Source organism: Megascapheus bottae, chromosome X, assembly GCF_031878675.1.
Source record: "Megascapheus bottae isolate mThoBot1 chromosome X, mThoBot2.hap1, whole genome shotgun sequence".
Classification (NCBI taxonomy): Eukaryota; Metazoa; Chordata; class Mammalia; order Rodentia; family Geomyidae; genus Megascapheus; species Megascapheus bottae.
The window spans coordinates 6,895,369-6,916,555 of NC_143547.1; the positions used below are offsets into that span (position 1 = coordinate 6,895,369).

General features: G+C 43.9%; 1 protein-coding gene across 4 annotated transcripts in view; it reads right to left on the reverse strand.

Moving 5' to 3' along the window:
• Phka2 (phosphorylase kinase regulatory subunit alpha 2) overlaps nucleotides 1-21,187 on the reverse strand; it is a 56,359-nt gene that overhangs the window by 1,776 nt on the left and 33,396 nt on the right. Inside the window, exons 18-31 of one of the 4 annotated variants that reach the window (XM_090326651.1) lie at nucleotides 20,686-20,855; nucleotides 19,260-19,433; nucleotides 17,947-18,035; nucleotides 15,171-15,304; nucleotides 13,514-13,670; nucleotides 12,278-12,357; nucleotides 11,999-12,077; nucleotides 11,745-11,874; nucleotides 11,094-11,195; nucleotides 7,156-7,274; nucleotides 6,424-6,453; nucleotides 3,649-3,702; nucleotides 1,490-1,660; nucleotides 113-166 (exon numbers count right to left, since the gene is read on the reverse strand). In XM_090326651.1, the coding sequence (XP_090182777.1) occupies nucleotides 113-166; nucleotides 1,490-1,660; nucleotides 3,649-3,702; nucleotides 6,424-6,453; nucleotides 7,156-7,274; nucleotides 11,094-11,195; nucleotides 11,745-11,874; nucleotides 11,999-12,077; nucleotides 12,278-12,357; nucleotides 13,514-13,670; nucleotides 15,171-15,304; nucleotides 17,947-18,035; nucleotides 19,260-19,433; nucleotides 20,686-20,855 (1,543 nt within the window). The remainder of the gene's footprint in view (nucleotides 1-112; nucleotides 167-1,489; nucleotides 1,661-3,648; nucleotides 3,703-6,423; nucleotides 6,454-7,155; nucleotides 7,275-11,093; nucleotides 11,196-11,744; nucleotides 11,875-11,998; nucleotides 12,078-12,277; nucleotides 12,358-13,513; nucleotides 13,671-15,170; nucleotides 15,305-17,946; nucleotides 18,036-19,259; nucleotides 19,434-20,685; nucleotides 20,856-21,187) is intronic. The other 3 variants (XM_090326653.1, XM_090326652.1, XM_090326654.1) reach the window with 3 other exon arrangements.

Sequence of the window (21,187 nt, forward strand, 5' to 3'; positions counted from 1 at the left end):
CACTTGAGGGCGAGGTGGCCCAAAAGACCAGATGTCCATATGGAACAAACTGGAAACAGGCAAATCAGTGCTCAGAGTCCACACAGTACAGAGGTGTGCTGGCTCATCCTACCTCTCGAGTGGTTGAGGACGGGAGGACATAACCATCAATGGAGAGGCCATGGCACTAAAGGAAGAACACAGGTGTCAGTGGACAGTCTGTTCCCACGCATGCTCACATGCACTCATGCGCACATGCACACTCAGCTTTCACTGCCCTGCAATCTGCACAAGGGTTGGACTATGCCAGACTGCCAGAGTTATCTTTAGAGCCATGTTCTCACTGCCCACGGGCTGCGTTTCCGTGGAAGAATTCTAGGGCAGGCATCTCTCAGATCATGGAGGAGTAATGTCCGGGGATGTGCCTGCCATGTCCCAGTGTCTGGAGGCTCTGCATTTACTTGGAGTCTGGGCCCTGGTACCTGCCAGGCCCCCTTCGGTGCCGTGATGAAGGGTGGTTTGCATGCTCCTGCTGGTGAAGTGATAGTTCTGTGCTTCTGCAGGCGTCTGCTTTCCAGATTCTATAATAAGCTCCAATCTCAAAAGACTGGCGCGCATGCACAGACAAGCACACCCGTGTATATAAATATCAAGTGGGCTGCACACAAAATGCTACTTTTTCATAATACAAGCGCCTTGCTTCCGTGTCAGTGGGAGTCTGGACGGAAGTGTGAGGCCAGGAAGAGTGGGGAGATTTTCTAGGAATAGATAGGCCTAGTGTAAGTGGCCAATTTCCCCCTCCCCACACCCAGCTGGCAGCAGCTGTGCTGCCTTCACCGCATTCCAGGGCTCCTGAATAAATATGGAGAGTTGTGGACTATGACAGCTGTAGCTGTGAGGGCTCCACTGGAGAGGGAGCAGTGGGTAACAGAGGCCAGCTGCTCCTGCGCAGGGCACACTGTACCCTCCTCCCCAGCTCAGTGGACACATAAGGAAGACCTCGGGCTTCACTACATAGTCTAGAGCCTTGCTACTGGCCAGGAGCAGCTGAAGCACAAAGAATACAAATGCTGTTGTTATGTTGCTGGCCAGAGGAGCTGGAGTACATCGTCACTTGGGATTATTTCCATTCTCATCTCCTACTGGGAGATGAGCATGAAAGATTTGAGAAAAAAAATCTATCTTGATTTGCATAGACACTTTGAGTTGGCGTTCATTTTGTTCCATGTGAGAGGCAGGGCAATCTCAGCAGGGGCCACTGAGCTGCAGGAACATCCCAGTGCAAACGTGAGAGGAGACAGATTGTGGGCACAGATGACAGAGGAATCTGTTTTCCTGCAGAACAATCACCTTGGCAACAGTTGTCAGCCATGCTCTGTGCTCAGAGGTGCGCAGCGCAATGCTCGCTTGTTACCTGCCACTGGGCCTCAGACAGGCAGGTGGGTGTTCTGCCTCCTTTCCCAGACAACGTGGCTTCCCGAGCACCAAAGCAACCCAGCACCCAGCCTACCTTCTGCAGGATCTTCCACACCCTCTGGTAGAATCCCACCGGGACCCTGTTGATGGCGCCATCCAGCCTTCTCCTGCGCAGCCACTGGCCCTGCTGCTCCCCCCAGCCGATGTGATGTCCTCCCGAGTCTGATGATGATGTGCCTGTGGGTGAGGATGGGGAGCTGGACCTCTGCAAGACAGACACCACGCGGCCCCTCAGAAGCCCAGGGCTACCCAGCAAACATCCTTTGGGAACATGAGAGAACTCATCCAGATGACCAGTCGCCCTTACCCAGAAACAATCTGGCTCCATTCCACATTGTATGCCACCTGCTGGATTAATCTATGCTTCACCCTCCTCCCCCACCCCCAGTGGATGAGCGCCCTCAGGATCCTGAGCTCAGAGAGCTGACTAGGCAGGCACAGGTGTGGCCTCTGAGGTCAGACCATTATGCTGTAAGTCTCAATTCAACAGTCAGTGTCCCAGCTGAGGCTGTCTGAACTCACACTAGCACCAACTGCTACCCAGTTACCTGTACCTGATGGAAAGCAAGCCAAGATTTCCCCAGGAGTTCTGTGGGGGCATTCACTTGGGGAAGGGGCTGAGATACTGCAGAGAGCATGCTGGCTTGTGCTCAGTGCTCATGGGGCCACCCTGTTACCCTGGGGGCTGCTTCTCCGAGGACACTGGCCTGGCACTCAGTGTATTCATTTCAGGTGAGGAAAGCAGCCTGCACCAGAGCTTTGAAAGAGATGCCAGCTCAGAGCAGCTGAGCGTCAGCGGCTCACAGCCTCGGGAGGTGGACAGAGTGCCCACTAAAGCAGTGACCAGCACCTTCTTGTAGGATGAGTGCATGGAGAATGCCACACAAAATGCCGAGGAAATGACCAGCAGGGGTAGACACACACACCAAAAATCAGGCAAAGAATCTGCTTATTGGTACAGTCTTGAGAATTGGGCTTTTCCACTGGGCTTTTTCAGTCCACGTCTGCTTCCTGGTTTTGGCTCAGGGCTTCCTCCTCAATTGGTCCCTGTGCTTGGGGACTGGTGGGGGACAGCCTCTGCTGTTGGGAGAGAAGGGAGCCATCCTTCCACCTCCTTGCCTGAGGCTGGACTCCTGTGGCCTGCACAAGGAAGCACTGTTACAGGGCTGCCTGTGGCCTAAAGGTGGCTCAGAGCTCCTAGCAAGGCATGCAGACCAGGCCTCAGGTGCTTTCTGGAGCCAGGTTCTGGCCAGGGGTCAGTTCTTGCCTTCTGGCCTCCATGTCAGGGGAAAAAACTTGCATCACTGAGCTCTTCTTGGCTCTCAAATGTTAGGTACTTTCTCATTGTGTAACATCAAAGTGAAAGGTTTCAAAAAGCACACCAACCAGGTAAGAAGCAAGACTCTCCTCTGTGCATTCATTTTGACTTGAATATGTCTTACTTTGAAAAGCCAGGTAGGCTGATATATTCTGTTAGACTTGTTAGACTCATTTAAATAAGGCAATAATTAGCTACAAATAAAAGTAATCACAGCTACCTTCATCAACGACTAAGCTGATTTGTTTCCTTCTGGTTTACAGAGGCAGATTCAACCTCTACCTCACCTGCCACAGGTCAACATTCAGTAAAAAGCTATGGGGCTGGGAGTGTAGTGTAGTTTAACAGCAGAGTCCTTATTTAGCATGCATGAGGCCTCGGGTGCCATTTCCAGCTCCTCAAAACATAAAGGAAGAAAGGCAGTATTGGTGGCTCACGCTTGTGATCCTGGCTCCTCAGGAGATCACAGCTTAGGTAAGAAAGCCCATGAGACTCTTATCTCTAATTAACTACCAACATAGGCAGGAGTGGAGCAGGCTCATGGTGGTAGAACTCTGCTCAGAGTGGTAGAATGCTAGCCTTGAGCACAGAAAGCTCCGAGACAGCTCCTAGGTCCTGAGTTTACAAAAAATGTGACAAGAAAGGCAGAAACCTTTGTGAACTTGGTGAGGAGATCATTCTTCACCTACACTGTACTGGGGGCACAGGGAGGAGGAGGAGAATGAGGAGGATGAGGAGGAGGAAAAGGAGGAGGAGGATGAAGAGGAAGACGAAGAGGAGAAGGGGAGGAGGAGGAGGAGGAGAAGGGGAGGAGGAGGAGGAGGAGGAGGAGGGGAGGAGGAGGAGGGGAGCATGCAATGCTGATGCACATTTACCGCAGACTTGGAGGAATGCCCGCTGCTGGATACGGTGTGGCCCACAGAAAAGAACTACAAAACAAAAAGAGTCAATTCAGGCTTGGGCAGTGACACCAAGAGACACCAGTAGTGAGAGGGGTGGGAAACACATAACAGCATAAAATGTGCACCAGAAGTCAGCTGGAAAGGTTCTCTCATGCAGCACAGGCGGACCCACTGGACTGGGCACATTACTGGCTCAGTAATATGGAGCCAGCACTGTATGGTCTGTCTGCCTCCCTCCCTGCCTCCCTCCCTCCCTTTCTTTCTTTTGTTGGTCAGTCATGGGGCCTGAACTTAGGGCCTGGGCTCTGTCCCCGAGCTTTCCTGCTCAAGGCTGGCACTCTACTACTTTGAGCCACAATTCCACTTCTGGTTTTTTGGAGATGACAGAGTGTCAGGGTCTTTGAATTGCAATCCTCAGATATCAGCCTCCTGAGTAGCTAGGATTACAGGTGTGAATCACCATTGCCTTGTCTGTCCCACAGTCTTTCTTTAAATGGTAAACGGTACCAGCTTTGGTTCCTTTGTGGAATATGCCTACGATAGCTAGGACACATTTTTCCAAAGTCACAGCTATGAAATGCTAATATTTTATGGCGAGTTGTGAAATTCTAGAGATTAAGAAAATACCCATAACTTCCACTAACACTGACATCCACTTCCCAAATTTGTGAAATGCACACGATAGGTCAGATGACATTTGGTGACCCAAGTATTTGCTCATCTATAAATCTTGATTGGGGCTTGGAGTTTGGCCTGGTGGTAGAGTGCTTGCCTATCATGCACAAAGACCTGGGTTCTATTCCTCAGTACCACATACATAGAAAAAGCTGGTAGTGGTGCTGTGGCTCAAGTAGTAGAGCTCTAGCCTTAAGAAAGCCCAAGGACAGCGCTCAGGCCCCGAGTTCAAGCCCAAGGATTGGCAAAAAAAATCTAGATTGTACCCTCAACTTGCAGAGGTATATACATGCTGTTCTTGCAAAAGTGAGTAGATACTTAAAATGACATGAAATCTATTACATGCTAAACTGTTCCAGATGATTCTAACTCATGTCAGAATGTGTGCATAGCTCTACAGAAATGAAAATGACAATTGAAATGCTACCTGAAAATCAGAAATGGCCCTGCCTGTGCTACAGTACTCTACCTTCTAAATTAACAGTATTTCCCTAGTGTGAGAGTAATTTTAATGACATTTGCACCATTACCAGATTTCTTTCTGGATTATTCGCAAATGTGCAACGTAAGTATATTTTGCATGGTTGAGTATTGAACAATGACTCAGATTTAACCTGTGAAACCATGAATGCCTTCTTTGAGATGCAACAATTTTGAGTTCTTATTTATAAAAATAAACAGTTTCTATGTTTCCTCCATTATATGAATTGATCGAATTGATCTGCTTCTTCATTAAATGCAGCAAAACGTTAATAAATCTTGTAATTTTTTTCCAGAGAATAGCATTTTGCTATTAAGTATGCATATCTAAAAGTGATAATGGCTACTTGGATCTAAACTCATCAAAGAACACCCTGTAACATGCAGACAGCAATATTAAATAGAAGAGGAAGGAACCATCCACTGCCATCCACTGTAAGGCCACTGGGATGTGAAACCAGAGCAACAGTGCCACCCAGTGGTAGGAAAGGAAGTAGTTTCTAAAGCGGGATATTTACTTGGAAGGAACACAGTCCTGCATGTGTAGGTAGGTAGGTGAGTGTGTGCGTGTGCGTGTGTGCGTGTGCATGTGTGTGTGTGTGTTGTGTAGCTACTAGAGTTTCAATCCAGGGTCTTGTGTTCTTGCTTAGTTACTTTTAAATGTCAGTGCTCTATCACTTGAGTTACATCTCCACTTCAGTTTTTTTTTTTTTTTCCTGGTTAATTGTAGATAGAGTTTCTTGGATTTTATCTACCAGGGCTGGCTTTGAACCATGATCCTCAGATCTCAGATTTATGAGTAGCTGGGGTTACAGGCGTGAATCACCAGCACCCAGGTTAAAAAGAGCAGAAATTAGAATGAGAGACAAAAATGTACTATCTGCATTTGCATGTCATTATGATTACATTGTGTAACAGAGACATCAAATAATTACAAATGTGACTCTAGAGCCAGACACGGAAGTGTGTATGTACACATACACAGGTACTCGGGAGGCAGAGGCAGATGAAAAATTGTTTTTCCTTCTGGGTTTTAACACCCTCACATGTGATCTAAGGAAAGAACAGCCTTACTCTCCTGATATGACCATTCTTCTCTATTTAACCCAACCCCCTTTCATAGAAATGCTCAGTGAGGTAGAGCCTGGACCATGCCCTTCAAAAGATTTCCTTCAAAGCCCAAGAAATTGATACATGGATTTTTTTTTAATTTTTGCCAGTCCTGGAGCTTGGGCTCAGGGTCTGGGCACTGTCCCTGAGCTTCTTTTGCTCAAGGCTAGTGCTCTACCACTTGAGCCACAGCACCACTTCCAGCTTTTTCTGTGTTTGGTACTGAGGAATTGAACCCAGGGCTTCATGCATGCCAGGCAAGCATTCTACCAGTAAGCCACATCCCAGCTGCATTGTTTTTTTAAAAGTACAGGGTAAGGTCATTTCTCCTGCCTTAAAACCCTGTTCTCTTTTTGTCCCTGGGATCGGCCATTCTGAACCACCACTCTGGACAGAGTCACTCCTTCCGTCCTCACATTCCACATTCAAGCCACAAAGAATATATAGCACACAGACAAGGTGAAACAAGGCAAGATACTTCACCTGTTCATCTGCACTAACTCGCCTGGTCATCTGAAAAGAAAACCATCAGGAAATGAAAACCAGCTCCAAGTCAAGAATGCTGTGACACTCCCATCACCCTGCACTAATCCCGGGCCAGGCTGGGCTCACCTCAGGGGTGACCATATTGTTGCACACTGGAGCCAGTGGATCACGACTAGCATGGGACTTGCATTCCTCCCCCACATGACTGTCACGAGGAAAACTATTTTCTACCATGGGTCATGGTCAAGGCCTAGCCCAAACCCGGTAAGTTAGGACAGAAAAGAGGCTCAGCTGCAGTCCTGTGTGGGCTCAGTTCAAAAGGATTTTGATTTAAATTCAACAGAGCTGAAGTAAAGAGACCTCTACGGGAGGTGGAGAAAGCAGGTGTCACAAAGCATCCCGGTCTATTTCCAAACCCTTCTTGCTATTGCAGTTAAAGGGCACGTTTGATGGGAAATGGTGGTTTATTCTGGCAGAGCTCTACTTATTCAATGCAGAAGCAAACATGGACGACGGCCTATCCTAGAATACATGTGTAACATCAGATGAAACGTTAGGGTTAAGAACAGGGGTGTGTGGGTGGGGGGGGCTCTGAGGTCCCTATGGTGGCACAGAGCTGTGTTCAGATTTCAGGCAGAGGACACCTCGCATTTTTCTACAGAGAGGAGGCTGAAGTGTCAACTGTGGGTTTCTCAGGTAAATCCAGAAATTCCACCAAGCTGTTCTTACCTGTTTCATGTCACTCCTCAATCTGGTAATGCCACTCCTCTCAGTTTTGGTGAGTCCAGTGTGGTCCACCTCGTGGATGGAGATGGCTGGGCTGGACGCGGACGAGTGGATGGGGCGCACTGTAGGGGAAACACACACACACACACACACACACACACACACACACACACACACACACACACACACACACACACGGGGTTCTTCCACTGCACAGCATCCTCCCTGAGTGGGGAGATACTGGCAACTGAGGTCTACACCTGCATCCCTTGCTTGTTTATAAACTGAGTCAGAGGTGAGCTTTGCCCTCAGAGTTAACATGGTACAGTTGAAGGGCTCTGCAGAAGTACACATGCGGTTTAAATGGCACCTACAGAACAGACAGGCAAACAAACCCTTAACTTTTGTATTTTATGCCAGTCCTGGGACTTGAACCCAGGGCCTCATGCTCTCCTTTATCTTTTTTCTAAGGCTGGTGATCTACCACCCGAGCCATATTTTTACTTCTGACATTTTACTGGTTAACTGGAGACAAGAGTATCTTGGTTCTGTATGCCTAGATTGGCTTCGAATTAATCCACAGGTCTCAGCCTCCTGAGTAGCTAAGATTACAGATATGAGCCACTAGTGTCCAGTTGGAAAACTATGTTTTTACTTATCCCCAAACCCATCTTCCCTGGGGGAATACTGAGACTACCTAAGGAAGCCAGAATGCAAGTCAGTCTACACCTTAGTTATTCTGCCAGCCCCACCCTCATCCCCCAAATAGCTAAGATTTTTCCTTATAAAACAGAATCATTGGGCCTGGGAGTTTGGCCTAGTGGTAGCATGCTTGCCTAGCATGCATGAAGACCTGGATTCAATTCCTTGGTACCATATACACAGAAAAAAAGCCTGAAATGGTGCTGAGGCTCAAGTGGTAGAGCTCTAGGCTTGAGAAATTCCAAGCACAGTGCTCGGGCCCTGAGCTCAAACAAAAACCCCACAGAATTATCATATTCATATGTACACATATATGATCTATTAAGTATATGTAATACACATATATGTACACAGAAAGCTGCCTTATTTGAGGATTTAGTTCATGTAGTTCTGATCATGTATGGTAAAAAAAATTAATGAAAAAAATCAAAAGAAATTTCTAAAACAAAAAGTTTGGAATCCTCACCTGCATATCACATGGCTTAGCTGTTATAGAGGAACTCCAGGCTCTCCCATGCCATCAGTTATGTTTAAATAGTTGCAATCAGATGAGTGCTTGTCTTTAATTTGTGAAAATATGCACCCAAATTAAGGTAGAATCATGATGATCTTTGCAAGCCAAAAAGAACACACAATGTGCTTAAGTGATAAAGGAAAAAAAAATCTATTCAAAGGCAGCATCTCATTAGGGGATGTTGGGTGATACTTTGAGAAAATAAATCAAGCATCTGTAGTACTTGAGACAAAGAGCATGAAAAAGATCTACTTTTGGCAGAATACTATTAATGTGAACACTAGCAATGTTGGGGACACAAAAGTGGCTTACTCCATGTATTTTCACATGGAAGTGCAGAAAAATTTGAGTAATTCATTTGAGGGGGGGGGATGCTCATCTGAGGCTTGAACTCAGGACTTGGGCCCTGCCCCTACACTTATTTATTTGTGGGTCATTGGGCTTGAACTCAGCCTGGGCACTGTCCCTGAGCTCTTCAGCTCAAGGCTACCACCCTACTCTTTAGCCAAGCCCCACTTCCCATTTTCTAGAGGTTAAATGGAGATAAGAGTCTCATGTTTTTTTTGTGCCCAGGTTAGCTTTGAACCTTGTTCCTCAGATCTCAGCCTCCTGAGTTGCTAGGATTCCAGGCATGAGACACCAGCCAGCTTGCCCCTGGACTTCTTTTGATCAAGGATAGTGCTCTACTACTTGAGCCACACTGCTACTGTTGGCTTTTTCTGAATAATTTATTGGAGATAGACTTTTCTGCCTGGGATGACTTTGAACTATGATCCTTAGATTTCAGCCTCCTGAATAGCTAAGATTACAGGAGTGAGCACTGCGCTCAGCAAATCTGAATAATTCTACAGTATTCCACTCAATGGATTTTCATGGTTTTCCTTAAATGGAGGCTTCCTTAGAAATATATTCTCATGGATACCAAAGGCCTACTGTGACCAATTTTAACTTATGTTTATTTTGTCATCAAATGTTCTACTATGTGACATTTTATGGTCATGTGATGTGTAATTTCATGGGTGGTCAATAATATACCTTATCCCATTTGTACCTTTCTTTTCTTTCTAGTGGTGACTGGCACTTGAACTAGGGCTCTACTCTTTCCGCGCAGGCACCTTACCACTTGAGCCATGTACCCAGCCCTATTTTGCTTTAGTTAGTTTTTGGATAAGGTCTCCTTTTGCTTTTCTTTTTTGTCTAAAGCCAGTCTCAGACCTTGATCTTCCTACTTAAGCCTCCATTGCAGCTAGGATTATACTTGTGCTTCACTTGGCTTATTGATTGAAATGGAAGAGGTCTTTCTAACATTTTACCAAGGTTGCCAAACTACAGTCCTCCCAATCTGTACCTCAGGTAGCTGGAATTATGCCTACTAAGCTCAACTCTATGTATGTTCTTTTGCCAGTCCTGGGCCTTGAACTCAGGGCCTGAGCACTGTCCTTGGGATTTCTCAAGGTTAGAGCTCTACCACTTGAGCAACAGCACCACTTCCGGCTCCCCCCCCCAATATATGTGGTACTTAGTGCATGCTAGGCAAGCACTCTACCACTAGGCCAAACTCCTGGCACCATCTAGGTTCATTTTTAAGGGTTGTCATGACTAATGCGTATGACCCACACTGACATAGCTAGATTCTACTTGGCTCTCTGATCCTCCAAGTGCCAACTGTTCTTGGACAAATGACAAAACTGCTGGGTGCTCACTGAAGGGTTTGAAACGCGAGTGCCTGTCGGTCATCTGATAAGAGGTGTGCCCATGCCAGGCTGACTTGAAATAAGATGCAGGTCTGAATACATAGCATCTGAGAATGCTTACAAGTGGCACTTTCTCAGTTCCTGGTTTCATAAGCATCTATCACTTTACATCTAATAACAATTATCCATGTCAAACCATGTACACTATTATAATGAACAGAACACATTAAATATTTATCTTTCACATTTACATTTCAAGGACTATGTGTTGGAAAGAACTAGAAATTGCTTTTGGACAAGGATCTGCGGCATTCTTCCCCAAGGGAAAGGAGAAACACTACCTGTACAAATCTGATGTGTGGTCTTTAGCTGACATATACTCAGGAAAATGTACCTAATGTCCTTCTTGCGCTACATTAAAGGAATTTCAGTCCAGAGCACGTTTCTTTGGCTTGATGAAATAAATTCACCAATATTTTTGTGAATCACTTAGCTCTGCTTAAGGGAGAAAATTATTGCTTCTATTATAATTAGCAAACACTTTAGAATGTGACTTGGTGATTGTATTTCACAGTACAGCAAGCAGGGTCCTTGGGGAAATCAGAAATAAGCAACACTGGGATAAAGCAGAAGAAAAGGAACAAGGGGTCATAGAGTTTCTCACTGCCCCACGGAGGATGACATGGAGGCCTGGTTGAAAACACTTTCACCAAAACCAAAACCATTCAAATGAAATAAAATGACAGCCCTTTCACCCTGGCACTCAAGTGACTCAAACCCTTGTTTATGAGGTACCTGGCACTTATGGCCACGAGAGATGCAAGGCACACGGGTGTGTGAGATAAGGCACTCTGACAAATCTACAAGGATATCCTCCATCCCATAAAAGCCTCTGGAACTGGGGATGAAAGCCCAAGCTCAGCTCATTCCATTGAAATCACATGGTCCACATGCTTGACCTACTAGTACTGAGGCCTATTTGCACATCCAGGAGGCCATTCCCCACCGAGGTTGCAGGAATATTGACTCACCACTTCTTTCTACCCCAAATTCCTTTCCACTCAGGATATGATGCAGGAGATTCTTCATGTCAAAGGGGCTGAGGTTCATCAAACTCTCTGAAGCTTCTTCTCCTACAAACAAGCATCTTGTACTCATCAACTTGGAGCGGGTGGCAGGTAAAGGCAGAGTGGAGTGGACCTGCGGGGGGTGGCCATGGACGCAGTGACAGGCATCCTTGCCCATGATTACTTAGCTGAAAGGCACTGGTGCTCAGGGCCTTGTGATACTGCTATTTAAGTCAGCACTTGAGGTGCTTAATTTCTATAGACACCTGGTGTTGAGCTATGTCTTATAATTGATGTTTGTATTTCAATTAGTAAGACTTCTCTCAGTGAAGGTATTACACCATGGTGGATGATATTTCACAGTAAGAACTTCGGTGAGAAACAGGTGTCAGGATGAGCAAAGTTTCTCATGGCAACTTCTAACTGTTCCTTTCCCTCTCCTGCTCAGCAAGGTCAGTGTGTTGTGATGAGTAGCATACCAGGAGCTACGTCTAATGAGGGAACCTGAAGAAACCCAAGCACAGGAGTACCTGAACCAGGTATCCTCTCAGAGCACAGCCTTGAGCCTTGAGGGCATGGGTTGGGACAGGAGCTGTGGGAGCCCCGGCTTTTTACCTGAGCAGTTCAGGCTCCTCGCTAGCTCTGTGGCCATCACTTGAATTATCAGTCCAATCCGGAGTCTGAGCATCTCCACAAAGAGGCTGGGCTGGGCCCGAACATACATAGCCAGGTAAACCACAATCTCCTGAAGTACATACAGAGAGACATGGAAACAGAGCTTCAGAGACCTAGTTGAGTGGCAAAGAGGCCCCTTTTCCCTCTGAGGAAGGCTGTGGCCCAGCCGCTCCTTTCCAGAACCTGAGCCTGACCTGTGTGAGGACGGCGATGCTGATGTCCTGCCCACTGGCTTCATAGATGAGTTTTGTGATTTCTTCTGGAGGCAGGGGCCTAGGAAAGAGTAGTAAGTCACACACACTACAAGTGTCTCAGAACTGGGGGCTCCTTGTCCTCCATGGAAGATCCCTCTATGTTCAATGCTGGAAGAACCTGTGTGCCACAGTCTTCAAAGAGCCCCTCCTTCTGAAGAGTGCAGGGCTCTGATGTTTTCCCACTGATCCCACTCTTGAAGTTCCTGGCCAAAGACTTACGCAGAGATGGTCTTCTCACGGGGCTCAGGTGGCAGGCCCACTGTGAGCTGCTTCTGGTGGGACAGCAGGTCTGCACAGGCCTACACATTCAAGAGGGATGGGGAGGGAGATCAGAAGTTTATCTGTACTAACTTTATAATCAATTTTTCCTATATTTGAAAAACATACTGAACAACCTAAGGAGGGTTGAGACCCTATGATCTTTCTTTAACATTCTCACCCACCCTCTCACTCAACCCCTTCTCTCATTTTTCTTAATTTCTAGGTTATATATTGTATTTTTTTACCTTTTAACTAAGTGATTTAAATATACAATGCATCTTGATTAGTGGTATCACTTGGGCATCTGTACCCCTGTTATTTCTCTCAGTTCTCTGGCATATATAATACATTCTTGCCTGCATTCTATTTATTCCCTCAGTTAATTCGTCTACCCCTTTTCCCCTTGATCCTCCCTGAAAGTACCGATTTCTTGGTATTTATTTTGTTGGGCTTTGACTTAGTCTTTCTAAAGAATTATACTATTTGTGCTCCCCAAAGGGACTATTGTACTTCAGCAAAGAGAATGAAGTCTTGTGATCCTTCAGTTACCCAAGGCCTGGCCTGCAGGGCCTGTGAGTAGGCATATAAGGTCCATCCCTGAAACAAATACCTTGAAATGCCTAGTATTCAACAAGGATGAGTCCACAGGTGGTAGTGGCAAGAATTATCTGCCACATTATATACTTAACCTACCAGTTGCCTCATTATCACTCAAGGCTGGCCTGATCAAAAAGTGTGAGGCCCTACCTAAAAAATAATTACACAGGGCCAGAGGCATGGTTTAAGTGATAGAATCTCTTGAGTCCAAAAAAAAGAGTTCTTCCAAAAAAACTGGTTCTGGATTTTGTAGGGCCTCGAAGTTCCAAATCTTAATGACCATTGTACTGTGGATGTGTGGAAAAATCAGAGAACTGTGTTTCATAGGTTACTGATCACTTTCAGTTGGTTACCTGGTAGGCTTTTCTGTGACTGAGAGAGAACTCAACTTATTGACTTGAATTTCCTTCCCTCTGCTCTCACCGCAGGGTGTTAGAAGGTCAGGAGAGGAGGGCCTGCCCCAGTTCTGCATTCAGATGCACACTTCCCTTTACAGATCAAAGGCATTTGCTTCTAGCTTCCATAACCCAAAGATTGGAAGAAGACACAGAGCTTGAGAAGACAAATAGGTAACCCTGAAGACCCACTTGTTCTGACCTCAGCCAGGACTTCTACTTTCTTCCTGAGCAGGCCGGAGATGTAGCGAACCAAACCCCACTCTTGGTTCAGGCCAGCTTTGCTACAGAGTTCGCTGAGAAGATTATGAACAGTGACTCCATGCTGTCCAGAGAGATTTGTGTCCCAGTTGGGACCCCTGTCAAGACACAGAGGAACAGACGCAGAGATATGATTGGAGGACATCATACTGAGTGAGAAAAGCCAAGCTCAAAGCCAAAAATAACCTGTTTTCACTCATATTTGGAAGCTAGTCCTAAAAGAAATAGAGATTCATATATATATATATATATCCATTTATATAGTCATGTAGATACAAACATAAATACAGAACATGACTCTGACAAAGGGCCTCTAGAAAAAGAGATGGGCAAGGAAAAGGGGAAAATTAGAGGATAAATAATTTTGAAAGAAAACAGAGGTGGTGAAATAGATTGTTTGCAACTATGAAAATACAAGAAAACATGTAGAAAATGTTTTGGGAAAATGGAAAGAGAGAATGATAAAAGGAGTTAACATTGATTGGAATATATTGTATACCTTCCTGGAAATAGAACAGCGAAATCTTTCTCTGTATAACTAATGTAAGCTACTAAAAAATAAAAAAAGAAAAAGGAAAAGAAAGAAAAATGCAGATACAACCTAGAATATTAAGATCCAGAATGTTAATGTTAAGATATAAGTCACTGAACATTCTTTCAAATGCCTGGACATGCCCTGTGCTTTGCCCAGCAGTCTCTATCCCACCAGAGCCATCCTATGGCCTCTGCAATTGAAGTCTAACATCCATATATTGTTACACCTTGCATTTGCCCAATCTTCTCACACTGGGAGGCCAGCATCAGTAGGCAGAGAAGGAAATGGGGGTCTTATTCATGTTTAGGTAAATATAATCATGACCAAGGGCTGCTAAAAGGCCACGAGACTATAAAATTCAACATAGTAAATAATCATAAACTTACCGCTATGGCATATGTCTGTGTCCTCCATCAAACTCCTAAGTTAAAACTCCAACCCCAGGTCATGTGAGGAAGTGGGCCTTAAGAGCAGAGTGGTGGCTCGTGCCTGTATCCCTGCTACTTGGTTAGTGGAGGTATGAGGGTCATGAGCTGACCTGAGCACAATACATGTACCACATCTAAGAAACCAAGCAAAAGGAGCTGGAGAATGAGGTCCAAATGGTAGCATGCTTTAACAGCAAGTGCAAGGTCTTCTTATAAAAGAGACTAGAGGAGGGGCCGGGAGTTTGGCCTAGTGGTTAAAGAGCTTGCCTAGCATGCATGAAGACCCGGGTTCGATTCCTCGGTACCACATACATAGAAAAAAGCCAGAAGTGGTGCTGAGGCTCAAGTGGTAGAGCTCTAGCCTTGAGAAAGGACAGTGCTCAGGCCCTGAGCTCAAGCCCAGGACTGGCAAAAAAAAAAAAGAGGCTAGAGGAGGCTAGTGCATTCTTTCTACTGTGTCAGGACAGAGAGAAGACACCATGCATGAGGAAGCGGGCCCCCTCTTGACAAACGATCTGCTGACCTCTTGATGGATCCAGCCTCCAGAACTGAGAAAGAACTTGTGTTGTTGATGCTATTGGCTGATGGCATGTCATTATAGATGCCCAACCAGACTAAAGAATCCTGACACTTACTTTACAACGTAGAGAATGTATAAAATGTCTGCTTGGTCCTGTAGGTTTGAGCAATCTTTCAGTTGCTCAACCAGCTTCTCACAGTCCATGTCGCCATGGTCATCTCTGGGCCACCGGAAGTCATCTTCAGGAGCCTGGCCACATAGAGGTGAGAAAGCAGAGAAAGGGCTCAACACAGGAACTTTCAGAGATGATGAAGTAGAAACATTAGTTTGGCCTTTTAACTCTGGAACTGTACTAGGCTCTATCCTTTCAGAAAATCCTTTTCACCTTTTTTGTTTGTTTGTTTTAGGTTTTTGTTATTTTAGAAGTGAAATGCAGTGGAGTTACATTTTACATGCATCAATTTGTAAGTTCATTTCCTTTCGATGTCATCTTTTCCCTTACTCTTTTTTTTATTAACGTTGATTTTTACATCATATTTTAAATGACAGGTTTAACAAATGAGTGTTCAAGAAGGGAATCTCTATTTACAATCACTGGGACTTAGTATTTAGAACTTAATCAAAATTAGGCTAAGGGTTTGTATGTCATAGAAACATATTAATTTTAGAAAATAAAACATTGTCTATAGAGTCATAGGTTTTTATATCTATATAGTTGTGTTTATATTTCCATTACCATGTCCATAGCATTGGGTACACAAATATTGAGTCCTCGCTGTTGTACTCTTTGGATTTAATAGCCACGTATTAAGGATACCATGCACCTTTTGTTCCTTAGGTCTTGACTTGTCTCACTCAACATGATTCGCTCTAGATTCATCCACTTCCCTGCGAATGCCATTATTTTATCTTGTCTGTTGGCTATGTAGAATTCCATTGTGTATATATACCACATTTTCTGTATCCATTCATCTGCAGTAGGGCATCTGGATTGTTTCCATCTCCTGGCTATCGTGAATAGTGCAGAGATGAACATAGCTGAGCAGGTGTCCTTATCATATCTTGGGTTATGATGTTCAGGATAGATGCCCAGAAGTGTTATGGCGGGATCATAGGGAAGGTCTATTTTCAGTTCTTTAAGAAACCTCCACACTGCTTTCCAGAGTGGCTGAACTAGTTTACATTCCCACCAGCAGTGTAGTAGGGTTCCTTTTTCGCCACAACCCCGCCAGTCTGAGTTCAAAATCTTGGCCATTCTTGTAAGGTGGTTGGGGTGATGTACAGTGGGGTTATAGTTACATTCGTCAGGTAGTGGGTATATTACTTCTCTAACATTAATACCCCTTCTCATGTTTTTGTCCCCTTTTACTCCCTCCCACCCTCTCCCAACCATTTTGTTTTTTTTAAATATTTTTTATTGTAATTAATAAAAGGGTTACATGATATTTGCCAGACAGAAGGTACATTAATTCACATATATTGATACCCTTTCACATGTCTTGCTACCCATTACCCTCCCCCCACCCCCAACCATTTTGTTATTCACAGACTTTGAGTATTTTTGGTCAGATGAATTACTGTGTTAGTCAATGTTTGCAAGAGACAAAACTGAGTAGGTTAAAATACATATAGGTTTTACTTATGGAAGGTCTAAAACCAGGAAAAACCTGTTATTAGAAATCACAAGAACAGTTCCTTTTGTGCTAATCCTAGGGCTTGAACTCAGGCCTTGGCACTGTCCCTGAGATTTTTTGCTAAAGGCTAGCACTCTACCACTTAAGCCATAGCTCTACTCTCTGTGGCTTTTTGGAGAGAGTCTTACAGACTTTTTTGCTCAGGCTGGCTTCAAATCACAATCCTTACATCTTAGTCTCCTGAGTACTTAGGACTATACGAATGAGCCACTGGCATCAGCGAGAATGATTTTGTTTTCTTGCTTGAACTCAGGGCCTGGGCACTGTCCTTGAGCTTTCTTAAGGCTAGCACTTGAGCCACAGCACCACTTCTGTCTTTTTCCTGTGTATGTGGTTCTGAGGAATTGAACCCAGTGCTTCATGCATGCTAGGCAAGCACTCTACCACTAGGTCACGCTCCTGTCCTGAGAATAATTTTTTTTATGTCCTCACCGTGGATGGAACTCAGGGTCTCATGCATGTTAGGCAAGGGCTTTGCCTCTGGTCCCATGGATTTGAAAGATCTTAAGCCCTTAGCAATTATCTTTGGATCACAGTAGGGGGAGGAGGCACAGAAAGTGGCTATTTCCATGTCTGAGCTTCTTGGTCAAAATTCACTGTATTCACTGTTCTGTCTAGAGGTTATACTTCAAGAAAGTACTTTTGAAAACAAAAGAAATGTAAATTTTCTTTTAAACAACCTAAAGCATAAGTTAGATTAAAATATTCTCCAACATGTGGAATAAAATCTAGGTGACTTCCGAACAAAATAATAAAACACAGGAACCAATGGGGAACTTCCTAGGATTTTATACTGCTAAAGATCCTGTTAGTCATTTGCATTACCTGAAGTGTATGAGCTGCCGTGTTTCAATGCCTATTCTGTACACTGTCTGCCTGGACTGGCTGACTCAGTGCAAAGCAAGGGAAGCATCAAGACGGTGTATTCCAGTACTACCTGGTTCTCGTGATTAGGCAGCTAGGAAGTAGCCTCTTCTTCCAGGGAAAATACAAACATCTGCATCAAATTCAGTGTATAGAATGATGTAAAGCAGACCCAGATAACCCTGTGACTGGGTTCTTATCAAACCCGAATGTCTAAACCAAAAAGTTCTAGGTATCAATAAACATGCTCTTTCAGTTCCACTACTAAGAGAGTCCTTAGAACAAATCTAGGATCATGGAGTCCTATACTTGGTAAAGCTACAAATACTTTACCTTTTTTAGCAGTGGCTGAGGAGAGTCAACAAGATTCAGAGATTTACGATGGACACTTAGAACCTTGGCTGGCAAAATCATGGGAAGGACTGGAAAAGAAAACAATAAAGAGAAGTCATCTGAGAAAGAGCATAATGAAGTATTCTTTTAAAAGGTACATTGCCTACTCCTTATATACTACAGATGAACTGATAGAATAATTATTTAGATTAACTAATTTCATTTTCCTTTGCCAGTCCTGGGGCTTGAACTCAGGGCCTGAGCACTGTCCTTGGGTTTTCTCAAGGCTAGAGCTCTACCACTTGAACCACAGTATCACTTTGGCTTTTTTTTATGTATTTGGCATTGAGGAATCAAACCTGGGTCTTCGTGAATGCTAGGCAAGAACTCTACCACTAGGCCAAACTCCTGGCCCAGATTAATTTCAGTGAGAACTGTCATAGAGCCATGCCATATGCCAAATCTGGGAATAAAACCCCAGTTCCCATTGATTTAGTTAATCTAAATATTTTATCTCAGAGCTGGCACAGGGGGACCACACAAGCAATTTAAGGGCTGTCATTACCATGGCCTCTTCCATCGTGACATTTCCTTTAACCTATTGAGACTATTCTAGAATATACTCCAGAAAAGGAACAAATTAAGAAAATGGAATACACTAGATTGAGGACACAAAGAATACAACTAAAAAGTAAGCCAAGGAAATTCCCAGGATGACAGGTCGACAATAGACCTAGATTACAATTGGTCCAAAAAAGAGATTCATGGTATAATTAGCCTTGGGGAAATGTTTTGTGAGGCCACTAGAAGATGTAGACAAATAAGAAAGCAAAGTAAAAGAATGGGCAACTATTAACTTTAGAGATAAAGTATAAAAATAAAATGGTACCATAAGCATACTGTAATATAATGCTTGGGTATAATATGTACATATATATATATATATACAGAAATACAAGGAATAAATACTGATTTAACTAAACTATAATGCAACTCCTTTGGAAGGGGAGAGGGATGTAAAGGAGAGGAATATTGATTTAAATCTGAAAGCTGGAGATGTGGCTCAAGTGGTAGAGTGTCTGCCAGGCAAACACAAGGCTGATTTCCAATACCAGTACTTCAAAAAAATCAGTTAAATCCTTACCTTCATAATAAAAGACAATAGGTACCAAATCAAAAGACAAAACAGATACGTTAGAGATGGAGATATGTATCTGCCAGAGGAAACAATATCAAGTGTTGAAAGTACTAGCCTCTAAGTAGATAAGGGGGGAGAGAGCATTTTAATGGGAAAAAAGTTTAATTCAACACACATGATGTTTCCAAACCCTTCTCTTTTGCCATCACAGAAAGTATGTCCCGAGTGGAGTAGATGGCGCTGAAAACATGGCCGTCTTCTCTCTTCTTACAAAGAGGGGGCAGATAGCACCTCGACCATGTATTCTGCAAAAGGTGGTTGATATATTGATCAAGTTCGTCGGGGTTTTCTGTAATTGGACAAGGAAAAAGCAAATGAAAACAAGCAAAAGAGATGTTCAAAATGCATAATAGTAACTTATACGGAAGGTAGCATTGAGTAGGTTTAGTGGAAGACCACATTTAGATACAGATGTTTGCATTGCACCCACACCTGAAGAGTAAAAAAAAAATGTACAGATATAAAATATGTGTGCACAAATTTCTTGTTTGAAAATCTTCAGCCCAGAGAAAGCAAAGAAAATGTAGGTCAATATAGCTATACTGTCAGGCCGCTAGTGGCTCACACCTGTAATCCTAGCTACTCAGGAGGCTGAGATATGAGGATCAAGGTTCAAAGCCAGCCCAGGCAGGAAAGTCAGTGAGAGTCTTATCTCCAATTAACCACCAGAAAACTGGAAGTGGCACTGTGGCTTGAAGTGATAGAGTGCTAGACTTGAGCTAAAGAGCTCAGGGACAATTTTCGGGCCCAGAGTTCAAGACCCATGACATATATATGGTATTGCTATATATATAAGTGAAGGATAACAGCTAATGTCTGGTCTTTGATTTAACAAGAACAAGCCAAATTTCAATTTTAATAACTATTAAAGGCTATGAGAAAGGTTAATTTGACCTAAAACCTTGTTCAGATTGAGAAATGTAACATACATAGGGCTTCACAACTCTTACTATTCAAATCCAGTTCATCTACCATTACTTTGCAAACATATGCTGTACTTCTATCATAGTACAAATGGCAAATGGGCTGTATCTAACAATAACAACAATAATAATGACAATAATGATACATTTTTGTAAGAAATCCTGCTACCTGTGAGTATCATTTGGGGGTTTGAAAAACCTCCAATTTGGGGCTGGAGTTTGGCCTAGTCGTAGAGTGCTTGCCTAGCATGCATGAAGACCTGGGTTCGATTCCTCAGTATCACATACACAGAAAAAAAAGCCGGAAGTGGTGCTGTGGCTCAAGTGGTGGAGCCCTAGTCTTAATAAAGTCCAAGGAAAGTGCTCAGGCCCAGAGCTCAACCCCAGGACAGGCAAAAAAAAGACTCAAATTTCTAGGGCATCATATGCAATTTGGGTTATTAAAGTGGCATCTCATTCATTTTAATAATGCAAGTTTTAGAAGCCTCTTTTAGTTTTTGCTTGCATTCAGCTTAATTGCCACTTATTTCCCAAACTTGAGTTATAGGGCAATTGTATCATAGTGTTTAGGCTTGAATAAACTCAACAAACCACCTGCAGATGCGCTCCATGTAGTACCTCGATTAATGGTGCCTTCCAAATATCCTCCCAGCTCTGAGTCACTATCAGGACTGAAGCTCCCTTCGCTGGTGTCATCAAACAACTTCTCATCGCAGCCTGGATCCAGGAAGGTTAGATATGTGTAGAACGATGTGGTGAGAAATTCTGACAGGTTCCCCAGTTTTACTCTGCCAAAAACATGGTTATGTCAGAGCTGCAGGTGGAGTGTGGACAAACTTCTAGGAATAACTCACTGTTAGTTTTGTCAACAATCAAGGGTACTTGTGACAGAACCAATAAATATTTTACTTAGTAGACTGTTCATGTCACAAAATGAAGACTGAGACAATACTAAGAATATACTGCAAATGCACAATTAACTGACTGAATGAGATGCCCTTTGTGCAATGATCAGATATTAAATCGCGAGTTTATTTGGCAAAATGGTTCATTGTGGCCTCTGTCCTTTTCTCTTTGTCATGATGCCACCCTGACTTTCTGACACAACTGAGAAGTCAGG